Here is an 18,572-nt window from a genome sequence, read left to right on the forward strand (position 1 = left end):
ACATTTACACAAACTAGACATTATCAGACCTGCATTCTTTCTATAGTTTGGTTAATTACTACTTAAAAGTTTTATCTGCGCTCCATCAGAGAGATATTTCTGTTCATTTATGTGACAGGTGTTACTGAATAAAACAAAGCAGACTCGTGTAAATCAAGTTGGCCATAGAATTCCTCCTGTAGTGTAACGCCAGAGCTTCTGTTTGAATAACAAGACCAACAAGGCAAAAAGTGTGGCTATAACACTGAATGCAGATTGTTTGTCATGTTAATTGAAATGTATTTATACAAATATCACATTTAATACTTAGTAGTTGATGGGGAGAGGATATCAGATTGATACCAGCAGATACTCAAAATTTTTATATTGGGGTCGGACCAGAAAAATTCTGTTGCCATCTGTAATAGACATGCATGTCACTGTGTGTCCATCGTGCCTCGGCTATTTAGTTACATACAGAGGAATTTTACATTTAGAAGTGCATGTTTAAAATACACTTTTCAAGACCTAAGCAGCAACATGATAATCGCAATGGCTAACACATTTTAAATGAAATTCAATTTCAATGTACTACACACACACCAAGATCCTGACCATGATAAGTGACTAGAAGATAGATGTACCACACACACAGTTTAATTCCTGTACTGTCCAAAACTGGAATCATGCAAAAATGCCCAATTTGTCCCCATTTGTCCACCAAATCTACTACCATTTTTTTATAGCAAATCTGCCAGGTGGTGATGAAGACATTTTGCAGCCCTGAGACCCTCTCGACATCGAGACTTGGCAGGAATGCAGTTCTGAGTCAGAAACACCTAGAAAGGTGTCTGTGACATGTTTAAAATTAAAGCTGAGATGAGACACGGTTGTTTTTCCATTTCATACAATCCACACATCTCAGAACTGACTACTCAAGTCTCACTCGGCCAGTTCCACCCAACATACTCATTACTCACCCTCACTGTGTTGACTTCCGGCGCTGCCACTGTGGAAACTGTGGCAGGGGTCAGAGTACCCCGGGGGAAAGGTAGGGGGCGCTGTGGGGAACGGCGGGTATGGGAACGGCTGCCCTCCCATTGGCCACGGATTGGCGGCTGGCGGGGGAAGCGGTGCTAGGGTGTCCTGTTCAGAGGCCCCCCCACTGGAGCTCTCGTTCAGATTGAGGGTCGCCATGTCTGCAGGAAGCACAGAGAGCCAGTCATTCTTCTGCCACGTTTGATAATCGTCCAGGATTAGGCCTCGTACGGACGTAGCAGCAGGCAGTACTTTGGCAAAGGTCCCCGAAGGTATAGTAGCACTGCTCGGAGAAGGTGATCTTGTTGACGGTGTGCCTCAGGTAGCCATGTTTCAGCAGGCTGCTAGCGTACTTCCTGGCGTCTCTGCGGTCTTTAAAGCCCTCCACTCTGGAGTATAGCCAGTCCACCACATCAGCACCTGACAGAGAGACCGGAGCTCAGGCCTCACCATTTATCACTGTGCTAGGGATGCTACCATTGTAATAACCTACCAAGAACAATTAATACTGAAATACTGTAAGGATGCAGTACTACAATTGTGCTATTAATACTACAGCAATACTACCCTACCACCATACTATTCAATTCAATTCATTTTTCCGTAGTGCCTTTCACAACAAGGAGCTTTACTTGAGTGTGCCTTTCCTTCAAGATTTATACAGAATAATTGAAGAACAGGGAAAAAGATCGACAAATAAAAGAAAAAAAAAGCAGGATTTAAACAAATAATACTAATATTCAAATAGTTACTACATCCCTATGAGCACCACTGTTATTCTTACGGTAACCGCAGCCTCACTCTCTGATCTTAAATCTGAGTCAGTTTCTGGACTTTTCCGCGTCCTCACCGATGACAGCATTGGCTATGGTGATTTTCAGCCACATTCTGTCTCGGATCTCCAGGCCCGAGTCGGGAAGCCGCATCACCTTCACAATCGTGGCCATGTCGGTTTTGCTCACTGACAGTGGTAGGTCATCGCACTCTGCAGAGACAAGGCGACGACCCGTACAGGTCAGGCTCATTGCAATGCCCTCAAGAAGCAGTTTAGACCCATGTTTCTAGACCACCGATCTGCAGCCCAGTAGCAGGATGGGGGCGGCCTGTAGAGGGGTGTGGAACCTGGCAGGGAAATACGGTTCGGTACATAATGATAATGACTACATGGGTACAAACTGATCTCTGCCTGGGAAAATTCCCCAGTTGGCGAAATTTACTGAGGGGATAGAACTGAGAGCTGCAAACGATATTCCGACTTATAGTTATCTAAAATTTAAATAATAAGAAAACTAGAAACGTCTATAAATTGTCCCTAAAGGGCAGTGCTTAATAGCACGCATCAGCCTATCGCATCACAGAAATGAATGCAACCAATCATAAAGTAGTCTTTTATGAACAGACAGCCTACGGCAAAGAAATGCAGGGCGAGGTTTACTGAGTTAGCGGAGCGCGGCACATGCACTTGTTTTGGTGATATCACAGGAGAGATAAGCGGTCTGAGTGGAAGCTGTGAGTGTGATGAAAGTAACAGCCTGGGTGATAACTCTACCAGCGACGTCAAACCCATGCCCTGGAATGAACAGTGCGGCAGTCATAGGAAAACAACAAACCGTGCTGTCAGCTTTTATAGTGTCATGTGATACAACAAAAAAGTTCATATGTACAAAATTTATTTATTAAAATTAGATTTCGGTTTGCAGTCCATTCAATTTGCTTGTTCTGAACCAGTTTAAGGGTCACTCTAAGGGAAGTCTTGGGAAAAAGAAATAATGACCTGAATTATACCGAGATAATTTACGATACCGACTGATTTGAAGAAAAAGAACTTAATAAAACATTTTGCCATTTTGCCCGGTAAAACGAGGCCCACCCTGGTTTGAGCAATTTATCCGGGGGGGGGGGGGGGGGGTTGTCGGCACACGGCCTGGGCAGACCTGGCATTAGCCTGCTGTCTCCAGCTTTACTTTCATTTCTGCATGTTTTTAGCTAGCGCTAACATCAAACACTGGAAATAGAAGTGCGGCTCTGTCGAAGTTTAAAGCACGTTGTGGCCTCTTGCCACTCGCAGGCGGCTCACTGCCAGTGTCAGACCGGTAATTCTGTGGAGCCGTTCTGGAGCCAGTTTCACAGGCACGGCACCAGGTAATCGGCACTGGCAAAGCGTAGTCCCAAATTAAGTACCGACTTGGCACCAGCCCCGCTAAGGCTGACACAGGGAAGGATTTTCCCCTGCTTTTCTAAACGAAGTACCAGGGTATCTTGCACAAGATGGTACCACCTACATGGCAGATGACGGTCTTTGCTTAGTATGAATGCTACCGTATGACGTCACCTGCAACCCTCCTATTCTTGGTTGAGAAGAGGCGGTTTTTTGTTAGTTTTACCAGGGGCACTTGACTGACACCCCCGGATCAATGAAATTTGGCAAGCGGGAAGCCCCGACCCGGGGTCAGTAAAATTTACCAAGGGGGAACCCCGGGCTGCTGACAGGTTGAGAAACCCTAGTGTAGGCAACAACAGCACCACCTAGTGGGCAAATCTTGCAAAACCCTCCCAACCCTGAGATAATAATTAATAATGAAACCACTGATAAAGTCAGTAGCTTTTTGGATCAAAGTCTCCAGCACAAGAAGTGCCGCTGGCATGTGGAGCTGACTGTACCGTAGTGTGGGTACGGCCCCGTCAAGGCGGTGGTGTGGGAGATCCAGGCCGCTGGGTCTATAGGCCTCACCGGCTCGGCTGCAGGGGCAAACAGATACAAGGAAGAAGGGGAGCCCATGAGAACCGCGACTGGGGGCCACTCAGAACGCATGCGGCACTGGTGACGGGACCAGTGGCCGAACTCCTCACCCCTGGGGATGGTAAAGTAGCTGCGGGGTGACGGATCCCAGCACTTGGCCACTGTCAGGCTGATGGGCCTGCAAGACAGGAGCGACCGGTCAGGGGGCGGAGGCTGTGATGTGGCCCAGTTCACCCCAGGGCATGTCAGGGACTCTCCGTCCCCGGTTAGCTCAACTTCACTTTCCGTTCCTGCTTTCGGTTCTCAGAACAGTTACTCATATTGTGGGGCGTTAGATAAGATTGCGGCTTAATATTAGAAAGCCCAAACACAGATTACAAACCATAAAGTAAAATCATACAGACACATGAACTTAGGTTGCAGGGGTCCAACAGGAATGAATGAACAAAGGTATCCTGCTGTATGCTGAAAGCAACAGCAATAGTGCAGTGACTGCAGACATGAGGTGGTAATCTCAGTTATAATCCCTTTAATCCCATCCAGCTGTACAACTGGATTAAAATTATATGCCAGTTTCACTAAAAATTTAGAAGTCACTGTCAAGTAAACAACTAAATTTAATTTCTGTTAGGAGAGCTATATTTAAAGAATATTTAAAGGACTTTGCAGCCCTAAGCTTTCCAGTCACCACCTCTGCACTGGCCATACCCGGTCTTGGAGACGATCTCTCGTAGGATCCTCACCGCGTCATCATTACTCATGTTCTCGAAGTTCACGTCGTTCACCTGTCAGGATGCAGTACCAGAGTCAGCCACTAGTGGCAGGATACAAGAGTATGTAATAAACCACATGAAAGGCTCAAGAGTGACTTCGGTGTCAATGGTGTAAAAAGGGGTGTGTGATGAGAAATTTCATATTAAACATTTAAATTATAACGAATAAAAACATGATATAAATAACAGTAACTCTGACCTTTTTCTTTTCACAGTTTTCATCTGTGAAAAAATAAAGGCAACTGCAAGATTTTTTTTTTTTATCACAGCTCTGTGACACTGCAGCAGTGAGAAACATGGCTGTTTAACAGCAGTAAAAGTGCACCTCAGAAAAAAAGAATAACCGTTATGTCAATGAATTCCAATAATAGCCAGCAGGTGGCGATCACAAAAACCATGGTTCTGGGTAGCTGGCTAGAATGGCAATAATGAAGAGCCTGGAAACTCATAAGTGATTTTTTACTGTCTTCTGATTACTGCAGTGCACCATGAGACACCATGCTGGCATGGTCTCATACATGATCTGGCTACTGGAAGTTTCACAATTACCACAGCCTTGCTGGTTGTGGTGTGTAGCCAAATAATTCTGAGCTATTCTGCTGTTGAAATAGTAGGACAGAGTCCGTAAAAAGTTCAGAATTGTTTTCTGGCTGTCTGAAAGTAGTGGGCATGAATCATAGATAGCGGACAGATGTTCTTCTTGCTGACTCCCAGCCAAAGGAAATGATATTCAAGAATCCAAATGTGGCAAGTATTTTTATCTGAGAGGAACAGGACCACTTAGAACAGGCTCTCGCGGGCTCTGCCAGTATCCCCTGTCTGCATCCATCAGTGACTTCAGCCACTGTCAGACTGTGTCAGGTATGTGCGTCTGTTACGCTGCCTAACTGCCGCATACTTTGCCAAAAGCCTCCTTATCCGTCACAGACGAACTAACTGGCTTCATGAGTGACTGACCACAGGGGAACAATGTTAGAACAAAGACAAAAAGGCAGCAAACGTCATCATTGTTTGGCTGCCAGGAAAGACAGCACAGAGGAGACCCTTTTTACGAGGCGTTTATTTCAAGCACAGGATGCAACCTTATAGCAGAGCCCATCGGGGAGGGACGCTGTAGTCCAGGCGACTGGGAATCTCTCGGCAGGGAGAGCTTCATCCTGCCACATGGCCTCGCCTGAAAGTGGCACCAACCTGATCCGCTTACCTGTAGCAGCATGTCTCCTGGCTCGATCCTGCCATCTGCTGCCACGGCACCTCCCTTCATGATGGAGCCGATGTAGATTCCCCCATCCCCGCGGTCGTTGCTCTGTCCGACAATACTGATACCCAGAAAGTTGTACTTTTCTGTCAGGGGACAAGAGGGGGACATGCTCAAACCGCACAGCACCACTCTTAACAGGCCAGAAACAGCAGGAAGAACGAAAATGATTCCTTACCCATGTTTAGGGTCACAGTGATGATATTAAGGCTCATTGTAGAGTCGGTGATACTGCTGAACGAGGATGACTGCAGTAAGGGGAGTGAGACATGGACAGGGAACATCACACACAGTCACACACCTATCAAACCTTCAGCTCCACACCCATCCAAGAGTGGGACACAGCCATTAGCACGTTGCTGAATGCAGAATGCTATATGTGCAGGTGCCAAGTCTGCCAGAAGTACTGAGGAATTGGAGCCTCGTGGGACACGTCAGTCCTGTGCTCACCCGATCCATCTTGGCTACTTTGTGTCTCCTTCGCCGGCGCTTGTGCCTCCGCATCAGACGCGAGGAGGAGCTTTGCTCTGTAGAGCTGCTAAGTCTGTGGAGGGGGGGGGGGGGGCGAGATGAAGGAGACGCAAATGAAGAGGGGGATGGAAGCGGAGAAGGAGAGCGAGAAGGAGAGCGAGAAGGAGAGCGAGAAGGAGAGTGATGAGGAGCGAGGGAAAGAGAATGAGGGAAGGCAGAATGAAAGAAGGGAAGATGGAGATGAATTTGGGGTGAGAGGGTATCCAAAAAAAGACAATGGCAGGCGAAGAGAAAGAAAGGAAGAGTCATGCAGAGGGAAGGCAAACGTGAGCATCCATTTTCAACATGAAAACTGCTCTCTTTTCAATATTCAATCATCAATGGTTGCAGCGTGACTAGTTTATAGTAGTGACTGACATTCTGAATCACTTCACTCGGGAGCATTGCTAGGGCTGTGTTAAGGGGGTTTTAGCTCCTGTACTTTAGCCCTGCCCCCAAATAAACAAACAAATAAATGTACACTAATTAGTTTAAATTACGCGATCTCATTCATTATCATTAAAATCATTAGTCTCAACCTTTTACACATCTCCTGGTTTACACTAGATAAATGGAAAATGCTAAGCAACTCTAATAATAATGAAAATATAAGAAATAATAATAATGTGTGCATGGTCTAGTTTGGACTGGTTTGCCTGAGTGTCATGAAATTAATGAGCCCACTAATCTACCAAACTTCATGCTGCTGCAAGTGTGTGGATCTAGGTTCCAGATGGAGGAGGAAGTCGGGGACCTGCTGGCATCCTCATCCTCCTCGCTGTCGATGAAGGAGCTGGATTCCAGCTCGCTGCTCATCATGGATGTGCTGTCGTAGCCCATGGCCGAGTCGCGTGCCGCTCGCTCGACTTTGGAGTGGCCGTTCACACGGGAGACTAGGGGAGACGGCACAGGGGCAGAGGACCTCAGGGCCACGCAGAGTCTTCACTCCATTAAATCAGAAACAAAACACTCAGGAAGAACTATGGCTCCCTCACTCCCTCCCTCGATGACTCGCTGTTGAAAGTTCACAAAGTTGACGAGGGAAGGAACGAGTGACTGAGTGAGGGTGAGTGAGGATGGTAGCGTGGACAAAATGTGGTATTGGGACACACTTGCAACTTCGATGACTTTCCATGGTCCACCTATATGTATGAAGTTATCACTGAAGTAGAAGGTTTAATCCATCCATCCATTCCAAACCGCTTATCCATCTGGGTCGCGGGGGGTCCGGAGCCTATCCCGGAAGCAATGGGCACGAGGTAGGGAAAAACCCAGGATGGGGGGCCAGCCCATCGCAGGGCACACTCACACACCATTCACTCACGCATGCACACCTACGGGCAATTTAGTAACTCCAATTAGCCTCAACAAGTTTTTGGACTGTGGGGGGAAACCGAAGTACCCGGAGGAAACCCCACGACAACATGGGGAGAACATGCAAACTCCACACACATGTGACCCAGGTGGAGACTCGAACCCGGGTCCCACAGGTGTGAGGCAACAGTGCTAACCACTGCACCACCATGCCGCCCCAGAAGGTTTAATACTATATTAAATATGAATGTCCCACATTTACAGAGTTCTTTACCAAACATCCCAGAATGTGGTGTGGCTGGGACCTTCCTGAACGCCACAATCTCTGAAGCACCTCCCACTTGGATACATACAGCAATGTCGGGGGTGGAGCCGAGTGTCAGGACAGCACCCTATTGGCTGGAAGGGCCTCACATGCTGATAAAGGGGTAGGGGTACCTATATCCTCCCAAGCCTTTCTACAGCCCTTTTCAGCTGCATGAAAGCATTGCTAATGTCACTGACATACACGTCTTGTCCCACAGATTTCTCGACACTGCACAGGATGCAGATTTCTTGGGCACTGTACAGACACACACTGTAACACAGACACACGCGGATCTGTGGCTATCCGCACACACACACTTAACTGTCTGCTGACGGGGAGGAGCAGCAACAGTTGTTTTAGCATCACCACGACTAACGCAGAAGAATCCAGGCGCAAACCAGGAGTCCCGGTTTAGTAAGACGCCAACAAGGAATGTCTGCTGCACCATTAGCTGGAGGAAGGCGCAGACAGGACGAATGAAAGCAAGGCAACATTCCTCTACCTGGAGGTTACAGTGGGCATTGAAGGGCGCCTTTTCGAAAGCACTGCAGTATGCTAACGGTTGTAGTCAACAGACCCAAGAGTGTGGACATTCTCAATCAACGGCAAACTGACCAGATCTACTTAGGCCTGTAAGCACGAACCAGTGGATCCTGGACTGCTATGCAATTGAATCGAGACCGTACGACCGTTTTTTTTTTCAGTGGCCTTTGGCTTTGTGTTGTTGATGGAATTTGCTCCTTGGAGAAAAATTGTTAGAGACCCCTGCCCTGAGAGCGTCCCGACCAGCCATACTGAAATGACATGCCAAGACAGGGACGATACATCTTAGTCTGTCGATACTTTAAAATATGTAAAAAATGTCCATCAACAGCAGCTCGAAGACCCTCTGTTGGAAGTGACTACACCTTGATGTAGCACTGAAAGTTTCTGTCCTGACCCTGGGTAGCTGCAGTCTTGGTTTCTACTGCGGAACTTTCAGGCTAAATGTGCAGCTTTAGCCGACTAGGTGCACATGCGGCTTGAGGGCCAAATGCAAAGTTGCACGCTAAGCTAAATGTTAGGGGATGACACCACCTGCTCCGGAACATGCTTACAGTGGGGGCTACTAAAATAAGACAGGGGTCCTACATACAGGATGTGCATTCAGGCTACTTCAAAAAAATGACAGGGAGGCTAGTAAAGCGCTCTGGCATTTCCCCTTCAGCATGGGAAATACACTCCATCACCACACAAGTTCAGCATGTGAAGTGTGGACTTCAAGATGGCCGCCGTGATGAAGATGTGTGGCAGTGACTGCGATCTGCAGCGGAAGTCACAGGACAAGGATAGCTGGTGTGAAGTTCCGAGGGAGGGGAGTTCTTTAACACAGTGGGGTGTCAGGTGGTGGTGAAGAATGGAGGTCCTTTCAAAATCTTCTCTGCCATCTACAGAGCTCACAGAAAGTCGTGGGATGTTTGTTTAATTTAGGGAGAAATATTGCAGATTTATTGGTTTTATAACAAAAATCATTACTTCATTCGGTCTCCTGAAAATATACATCAGAAGCAACTAAAGTTTTAAAGTAAAACATTCAAGTACTAATAAACTAAGATGCAAATTATAAATCTAAAAGAGCTGATCTGATTTTAAAACGTTCATTGACAAGCATCATTGGGTGTTTTTAATCAGTAACACCTTCGCAATGACATAAAACACCAAACATTTATGTTTAGTATCTCTGTGAGAGTCAGTCATTACAATTGCAATTTAACAACAAAATGGCAAGAACAGAACTAATGATTCAGATAAAACGTTGACACTTAATAAGAAGAAATTGTCTGTGAAGAAGATATGTGCAGATATGTTAAATGTTGCTTGTCAATGTACTTTTGTTATATAACCAGTAAATCTGCAACACTGTTACAGAATTTAGCAAGCATCCCAAGACTTTCTGTGAGCTCTGTACATCTCACCAGCTCCCCGCTATGTCCACCTCCTCATCTCCGGCTGTATTTAATCCATGGTAATTAATGAGATTTCTGCTAACGAGGCAGTAGTAGAGGCGAGGAGGTTTGGGGCTGGCAGGTGAGAGCTGCTGTTTTTGTGATAATCAGTGCAGCCTGGACTGGAGTGAGTGTGCCAGGCATGGTTCTCCTCCACTCTCCTCTCCTTTGCTCCCCTCGACTCTGCTCCTTTCTCCTCTGTTCCATTTCCCTCTGCTCCCCTTTGCTCCCTTCCCCTCTGCTCCCCTCTCCTCCGCTCCCCTCCCCTCTACCCCCTTCCCCTCTGCTCCCCTCTCCTTTGCTCCCCTCTCATCTGCTCCCTTCTCCTCCGCTCCCTTCCTCTCTGCTCCCCTCCCCAGTGGAGGGACAGCATCACACACACGTCCAAGTGCAAAACAACACATGCTCTTATGAAAGCAGCCCATCTGCTGTGAGTATTATGATAGAGGGGGCCTATGTTAAAGCAGGAAGCTGTGCATGGTAAAGCAGGAAGCTGTGCATGTCAAAGCAGGAAGCTGTGGATATCAAAGCAGGAAGCTGTGCATGGTAAAGCAGGAAGCTGTGCATGTCAAAGCAGGAAGCTGTGCATGGTAAAGCAGGAAGCTGTGCATGTAAAAGCAGGAAGATGTGCATGGTAAAGCAGGAAGCTGTGCATGTCAAAGCAGGAAGCTGTGCATGTCAAATCAGGAAGCTGTGCATGGTAAAGCAGGAAGCTGTGCATGTCAAAGCAGTAAGCTGTGCATGTCAAAGCAGGAAGCTGTGCATGGTAAAGCAGAAAGCTGTGCATGTCAAAACAGGCAGCAGTGCATGTCAAAACAGGAAGCTGTGCATGTCAAAGCAGGAAGCTGTGCATGTTAAAGCAGGAAGCTGTGCACATTAAAGCAGGCAGCTGTGCATGTTAAAGCAGGAAGCTGTGCATATTAAAGCAGGCAGCTGTGCATGTTAAAGAAGGAAGCTGTGCATGTTAAAGCAGGAAGCTGTGCATGTTAAAGCAGGAAGCTGTGCATGTTAAAACAGGAAGCTGTGCACATTAAAGCAGGCAGCTGTGCATGTTAAAGCAGGAAGCTGTGCATGTTAAAGAAGGAAGCTGTGCATGTTAAAACAGGAAGCTGTGCATGTTAAAACAGGAAGCTGTGCATGTTAAAGAAGGAAGCTGTGCATGTTAAAACAGGAAGCTGTGCATGTTAAAGAAGGAAGCTGTGCATGTTAAAACAGGAAGCTGTGCATGTTAAAGCAAGAAGCTGTGCATGATAATCCTTGATTTAGCTGAAATTTTACACTAAAACAAGGACCCCAACTATTTTCCCCCAAAGTAGTACTGTATATTTCCTCCATTTGATGGGAGGGATTTAATGTTAGTTTTGTATGGATACAGACCAGAGTCCGCCAGTTGGTGAACACTGCACTAAAACGATCATAGGAGTGCTGATGTCCCAGTCTGTTCCTCCACACCGAGGTCACACAGCTCAGTGAACAGAGACATGACGTTTTCATAAGAAATGAAGAGAGTCACCATATTTTCATTAGACCAGTATTCCCTGCAAAGCACTGTAGTATTCAACAGGGAATGACCATAAGCCAGCTGGACAACTGCACACACACTTTCTACAGCTGAAATGAAGCCCAAACTCAAACCAGAATCTGACTGGATACAGAATAGACCAAATGATCTTTAAAAAAAACATTTTAAAAACACACAAATACACAGTTTGTCTGTATTTCCAGCAGGACACCTTCAGATGAATCTTTAGATCTCTGCCTTATATTAGTGATCATATTCAATACTGAATCAAACAAAGGCATATAATCCATCCATCCATCCTTTTTCTAACCACTTATCCAGTACAGGCTTGTTGGGGGAGCCTGGAGCCGGTTCCAGAGCCCAGAATTATACCAAAGAAAAGCATAAGCCATCTGGGTCACTTAAAAAAATGCAGAAAATATGTTTTTTCTGGCATTACATCCCCTGCTTTCTTGGAAATGCATCATGGCTCCGGGGCTGAAAGCCCCTCAGAAAAGACAGCCTTTCCCCACATTCACCAGAGAGGGCGCTCTCACGGTAACAGTAATGCTGCAGCGCAAGACTAAAAAAAAATATAACCTGAAAATACTGGTGGCTGTTCGTAATAATCCCAGGAACACGTATTGATAAGGTGGCCCCCTCTATATGAATTATGCCCCCTCTTAAGCCCCCCCCCCACACCACAACAATCCTAGAATTGCCTCTGATGAACACAGGACGCCATGCTCATCCTCTAAAGTTATTAACATGGCAAAATTCGTAACCACATGATGAGTGAGAGTCTTGGAGCGGCGGTCGTTCAGGCTGGAGACGCCGCGGCGGTGGTAGTACTCACACTCGCCTTCTCTGGCCTTCCGGCGGGCGCGTTCCCGCTCCCTCTCCCTACGGTGGCTGAGGAGGGACTCGCTGCCCGTCTCCGTGTCCAGGCCGTCACGGCTGCTCACGGCATTAGCGCTGTAAGACACACACATGGCAGGGTCAAGCTACAGCCGCACGACAGCTACAGCCGCACGACAGCTACAGCCGCACGACAGCTACAGCCGCACGACAGCTACAGCCGCACGACAGCTACAGCCGCACGACAGCTATACCCATATTACAGCAATGAGGCACTCCACTCAATGAAAGCTGAATTAAAACTGAAGGCAGTTTAACGACATGTTGTATGCCGTGTTTTTTTAATATGCCAAAAGCCCCATTATGTCATTTGTTTTGATTCACAAGCAGTCTGACTAAATATTGTATCTGTGGTTTACAAAAATGGTAATATCGGTGTATACAATTAAAATTTGCAATGGTACGATGAAATAGTATACAGGTTCTCTGAGAAAGTGTCTATTGAATTTGTTCATTTTATTATGCAATTCACATTACATTTTACTTTACTGAATATTAAAAACTAAAAACTATTTAATTTACATTAAAGACTGGAATGTAGCTATCAGTAAAACAAAGGAACTGCAGGTCTGCTCTGTGAGCATGAACACTCTACATTTCAGCTGAGAGACTCCCTGTGTAGGTCTCCCCCAGGTGGCAAACTGCTGTAATTACACCGTATCTTTAAACTGTCTGCGTGTGAAAAATACCAATCTAACGCAATTCATGTGACAACTGACAGATTTTTTTCTTCAACTAACCAAACTGAATTGTTATATTTCCGTGTTTTAAAAACTGTCATCAGCGCCCATCAAGAATAACTAAAATGCAACCCAGTATATCTTGCGCCTGTGGATATGTTACCCAGCGCTGTTCAAACAGCGATCCTGTCATTACACAGCGGATGTCACAGGACTGCTTTGGCATGTGACGACCGAGACCCAGGTAGACAGCAAACAGTCGCACTGGGTCAGACAAATTGAGTGAGAGAGACTGTCGCTGAGTAACCTCGTGGGAAATGCGAACTGGTGTTTCATCATTATTCTCTATCCTTTAAAGTAACACACGTCGTCGTTTATTTTTCTGATTATCAATGATGTCAGCATTTGTAATAAAAAAGAAGAGATTTTTAGAGAGAAAAAAAAGGCTAGCCTCGGTGAAATCGACGGAACGCCCATTATTGGGTGTTCCCCATTCTCGCCACAAGATGGGGTTAGAAACACGCCGACACGCCTACAAGTCATAAGATGGGGGTAAGAGACCGAAGCAGTCAGCAGAGGGCAGAAAAGAGTCCGAATGTGAAACGCTCAATAAAAACAGATACCGTGACTTGACAGATTGCTTGTTCTCAATATAGACCCGGCAATGGTGGCCTCGACGGCAACAAGCTTGCAGCAGTTTCTTTTCTAAATTTAGCCTGCTCCTAAGTTGCTGGGAAAGCGTCTTTAATATTGTGCTAGAGTTCAAATCTAGTTTTACATAAGAGCCAACCCAGTGTACATTAAAAGTGGAAACACCAGCCGTTTTCGTTTCATTCCATTTTTAAAACAGGTAATTTTGCTGGGATTAGCAAATTTTGTGGCTGAGCACATTATGCGGCTTCCCTGGGGAGAAGCTCCCTCAAGATGTTTAGATTATTGTTGCTGTGTTTGGAGCGCATCCATTATTAAGGGCATCGTAATGGGCAGACGACCAGCAGGCTACAGCCTCGCAGAGAGGGCTGAGTGTGTGCCAGGCACATTTAGTCAGAGGTCTGGCACAAGCAAGGTTCTTCTCAAAACGATGCAGTGGAGTGGGGGTGGTAGTGCTGGCATAGGCCTTCTCTGTTACTGGTGCTGGTCTCCTGAAAGATATGCATGGTTGCCTTCTGTCCACCAGATGGCATACTCCATATCTCGAACTATGACAAAGGTCAAGAGGGCTGGGTTTACACATGTGGTAGCGAGCATTCAGCACTGATAGGCAGCCCCGCCCCCTAGTGTGAAACCCGCACCATGTTGAACATACTATTACGCTTGAATGATTGCTGCTAACCTGGCACTTAAGATACTACAGATCCTTTTAGTGGGACTGAAAAATCTGCAAATATTTTGGTGGTCTAGAGATACTGCTGGTTAAAATTACAGGTTTGGAAGTGCATATGTATGGTCGTGTGTAATTTGGCATTTCAGTATCAATGTACATGAATGTACATGCGTCTTGTGAGTGTGTATTATGGAAGTGTGGCGGAGTGCAGGTGCTCACTGGAAGGAAGGTGGTCTGGAGTCCCCGATGCCCCCAGTCCTCTCTAGGGGAGGCGGGAGCTCAGGATGGGTTTCGGTACACTGGGATCCCCCGTCGGAGTGGGCACTCTCGGCCAGCACCAGCTGACAGCAGACAGAATGCCACAGATAGACCATCAGATACACCGCAGTTTGCCCCAAGGTAGCCCCATCAGCTAATGGTAGTGATGGACAAAATCACGCTTCATGAACCATTTGCTGTATTTTTTGACCCCACTAGATGGTGCTCTTTGATAAAAAAAGGGGTACAAAGCATGCCCGAAAGCAAACCAAGAGTATCATCTATGGGGTTAAAAAATACAGCAAATGGTTCATGAAGCATCATTTTGTCGATCTCTACCTAACAGCCTAACACCTGGTACCAGGACACCATCTGGACATTAGCAGATTACATTAATATCTCTCTGACAGTGGTGTAAAACAGCTTATAGAAAGCAGTGCAGGCTGGGTACCAAGCCCATTCTTAAAGGAACAAATAAGAACCTTACAGCAGTCTGCCATAGGGGATCCGTACAGAAGCGGGCAGAGATTAAGGTCCCAGGGCTCCCCAGCACCAGCTACAAAGGACTTAGTGTTCCATATTTTAATTTCCGTTTATGAATACAAATGGCATCACACAGCTGGAAGTCTCCAGGTTGAAAAACTGTTAGGAGGTGAATTGTTCCAATGCTGCATACGTTTCATGATGAAAATAAATAATAGTTTATCTTGACATTGCACAAAATGTGTAAACAGTATTACGATCTTTGAACTGCTCACACATTACACTGTTTCTCCGCAGTCCTTTAGAGTCCTTTTTTCGAATCGTTTTTCTAGAAGCTCCCCACACACTGTCTTGAGACAACATTACTGTCAAAACGTACAGCACTGAGTACTTCTGAGCTTCTGATCTAGAACATTAATCTGTATTCAAGTCAGCTTGTACCTCTGCTATAAAGCGATACCTTCTGCTCTGTGAAACTTTGCTGCTACGGTTACTGATGTACGATTACGTGAAGCTATAATCTCTGGATTCTCTAAAAGATTCCCATTTTGTGCTGTGTACTGTATTATTAATGACCACAGCAAACATGATCTTTGAGTTCTGGTATCATGTTATTGTCCCTGAATATACACAGCATATGCATTAAAATATTAATGTTATTCTCTGTGAAAAATTACCATCGGAAGATCTGAGCTTTTAAAATAAAATACATCCCATCAAGGTGCAGCCTATTAGGTGGTAACTGCATTCTGATGACTTCATTAAGGGGGGCTGGGGGTACTGCAGAAGCGGTGATGTAACCCGCTCCGTGGCGAGCCCCACAGCGGCATGCTAAGCCACGCCCTGCAGGACACCATCCATCAGCCTTACCCAGGACACCACCCTCCCGTTGAAACAGGGCAGCTTGGCATTGTCGTCAGAAATCTCCTCCTTGACAACCCTATGGGATGGACAGAGAGAGAAAGAGAGAGAGAGAGAGAGAGAGAGAGAGAGAGAGAGGGGCACACAAGATCAGGTCAGAGCAGCAAGCGGCAAGTCCGTAATCCTCTCTCTGCCTTCAGACTCTTCCACAAACTCGAGGGGCCAGAAACCAGCAACTCTCACATAATGCGGCAAATAAAAATTAAACTGCATGCAGCCAGAGCACCATGACCTGGAAATCCTGAGGGCGTCATGGCGGACCGCCGAAAAACCACAAATCTCCTGTATGCCGTCAATCAAGCTCTTCTCAACAGGTCCCGTAATGACTCACATAAAGGAGCCCCTACTTTTATACCAAGCAAACAGCATTGATCCACCTGTCACTTTAAGTTAAGTAGACAAATTCACATGAGAAGTCTACAAGCGATCAACTCATTAACACGGACTTATTGAGCTGCGGCAGCCTTGGTCACAGCGGTGAAAATCACGTGTATGGAAGTAAACACCAAAAAGGGCGGCAGAGCAGAGGAAGAGTCATCCACCGTGAGAAGTGCCTGTCCAGGGCTGTAAATTCCAGCAGGGGATTATGTCTCGGTTACCCCCTGACCTCAACCAGGGCACACCTGCTGCCCTAGTGTCACATTCTACAGGACTGGCCTAAAGCGGCATGGGGGAGCTACCAGATAGTTACCACAAGGAACTGGAAGGGGTGACATGTCGGGGGTTGGGACGACTGACGCAAAGCAGACAGACTGGTTGGGAGTCAAAGCTGTGAGATACGTCCTGTCACCTGTGAGAGCCCCGCGTTCACCAAATATCACATTTCCTTCCGAGGCACCGAAACCTTCAAAACTACTTCAAATGAGAGTTTTGCTGCAGTCCCATCATTCTGTTCTGCATAACACAGCTTGGTTTCTTTACTTCGTACAGGATAAAAGTATTTATATATGATGGAAGAGGGTGAAATCTAAACGCTGGGCTCCTTCTCAGCTCGCGGTGCGTGCGGCGCAGCTCGCTCCGGCCACGCAGGTGGCTGTTCAGGTGCTGGCAAAGACAACCAGCTTTCGGGGAAAATAAAAAAGAGGTTGATGACTTTTCAAGATTTCTTGCCGCGTTTCTCCAACGGCAAACTTGGAGGAACTGTGACAGAACAGACGGGCTGATGGAATGCGAGTGGATAAAATGGCAATTCCTTCATATCCCGGAATGAAAACTTAGCTGCCACAAGTAAATATAAGAAAAACAACACACTAACTTCTTTAGCAGATACTTTCAGCCAGTGCAACATACAGTTCAGCAGGATCAGCCAGTGCCTGGAGCAATTGCAGTTAAGGGTGTAGCTCAAGGGTCCAACAGTGACATCACTATGCTGACCATGGAATTCGAACCTGCAAGCTTCCATTGACAGGCGCAGCATCCTAGTCCACTTTGTCACGCGATACCAACCAGCCGATGGAAAAAAAATCAGATTGGAAAAAAAAAATCAATTCTAACAACACATATACAAACTGGATTTTTCCAGCAATGCATATTAGTAAATTAATAAACTGGAAAATCATGAATTCACCATGTTGTGTACTTAGCAAGAGAAAATGCTAATTCATGATTGAGAGCAGCTTGAAATGAACTGCTGAAGACAATTAGCTGTAACTTCAGAAAAGGCTGCATCATGAGATTAGAAGGCACCTTTTACAAGGCAATTAACATGGATAGACTCTGTCACTGTTCCTATGTTTTGTCCGTACTGCAATAAATCTTGCAAGTTTATGCACAACTTCAATTAAAATAAACAGTCACTTGGACGTTCTGGAAAATTAAAAGATAGTGTCTCTATCCAAGCACTTCTGCAAAAAGAAATAAAATGAAAAACATGAAATGATGCTGTATTTACTAACTGCACAAGTACAGGTAGACCGGTATGCTTCTTTTCACATATCCCATCTTGCACTTGAGGTTCATGTATTCCTGTGGTTGTGGAGACTCTCCACTGAATTCTGTGGGCATAACGCTAATCATAACTACGATAACATAAAGTAACCCTTACCTTGTCTTATTCCCCACAAAGGACGAGGTACTTTTCAGTCGAACACAAACTATCGGGGTGGGTCTTATGTCAATGAACTTGCAGATCGGTTGACCACAAGCACGCCGCTAAATTGGAAGGTATGCAAAAACGCCGGAGATAGTGGAACAAAAACTGAGCAGAAGGAATACATTTTTTTATCTCAGTCACATTCAATGCATTAATAAATACCTTTTTCCTTGTACTTCCATACATCTGCATCAGAAAATCTGATCGATAACCAATATACTTCTGTCTGCTGGTGCTTCCGATGACAATTGCTTAATTTTACACCATTTTTATTATGTGGAAAAATAAGGAGGTGTCCTGCTTTGACCCCCCCCAATAACTTACAAACAACTAACAAATCAACTTGTTCATCCTCCATTGTTTTTGGAGTGGTGGTGTAGTTTCATAGAAAATTACGTGTTAAGTTTAACCTACAAGCTTTTTTGCGTCACTCATGATTATTTAGCATGAAGGTCACAGTTCTTGCTGTACGGTGGAAAGCGACACAGTAA

General features: G+C 45.8%; 1 protein-coding gene across 2 annotated transcripts in view; it reads right to left on the reverse strand.

Moving 5' to 3' along the window:
- The window catches only part of LOC125744520 (segment polarity protein dishevelled homolog DVL-1-like), a 34,870-nt gene that overhangs the window by 8,613 nt on the left and 7,685 nt on the right, over positions 1–18,572 (reverse strand). Inside the window, exons 2-14 of one of the 2 annotated variants that reach the window (XM_049016423.1) lie at positions 15,939–16,008; positions 14,547–14,668; positions 12,262–12,380; positions 7,053–7,191; positions 6,239–6,332; positions 5,967–6,036; positions 5,735–5,874; positions 4,466–4,542; positions 3,868–3,935; positions 3,679–3,756; positions 1,868–2,002; positions 1,270–1,437; positions 960–1,178 (exon numbers count right to left, since the gene is read on the reverse strand). In XM_049016423.1, the coding sequence (XP_048872380.1) occupies positions 960–1,178; positions 1,270–1,437; positions 1,868–2,002; positions 3,679–3,756; positions 3,868–3,935; positions 4,466–4,542; positions 5,735–5,874; positions 5,967–6,036; positions 6,239–6,332; positions 7,053–7,191; positions 12,262–12,380; positions 14,547–14,668; positions 15,939–16,008 (1,499 nt within the window). Of the gene's footprint in view, positions 1–959; positions 1,179–1,269; positions 1,438–1,867; positions 2,003–3,678; positions 3,936–4,465; positions 4,543–5,734; positions 5,875–5,966; positions 6,037–6,238; positions 6,333–7,052; positions 7,192–12,261; positions 12,381–14,546; positions 14,669–15,938; positions 16,009–18,572 lie in introns of both variants that reach the window. The other variant, XM_049016422.1, reaches the window with a different exon arrangement.

This window comes from Brienomyrus brachyistius, chromosome 6 (assembly GCF_023856365.1).
Source record: "Brienomyrus brachyistius isolate T26 chromosome 6, BBRACH_0.4, whole genome shotgun sequence".
NCBI classification, from domain to species: domain Eukaryota; kingdom Metazoa; phylum Chordata; class Actinopteri; order Osteoglossiformes; family Mormyridae; genus Brienomyrus; species Brienomyrus brachyistius.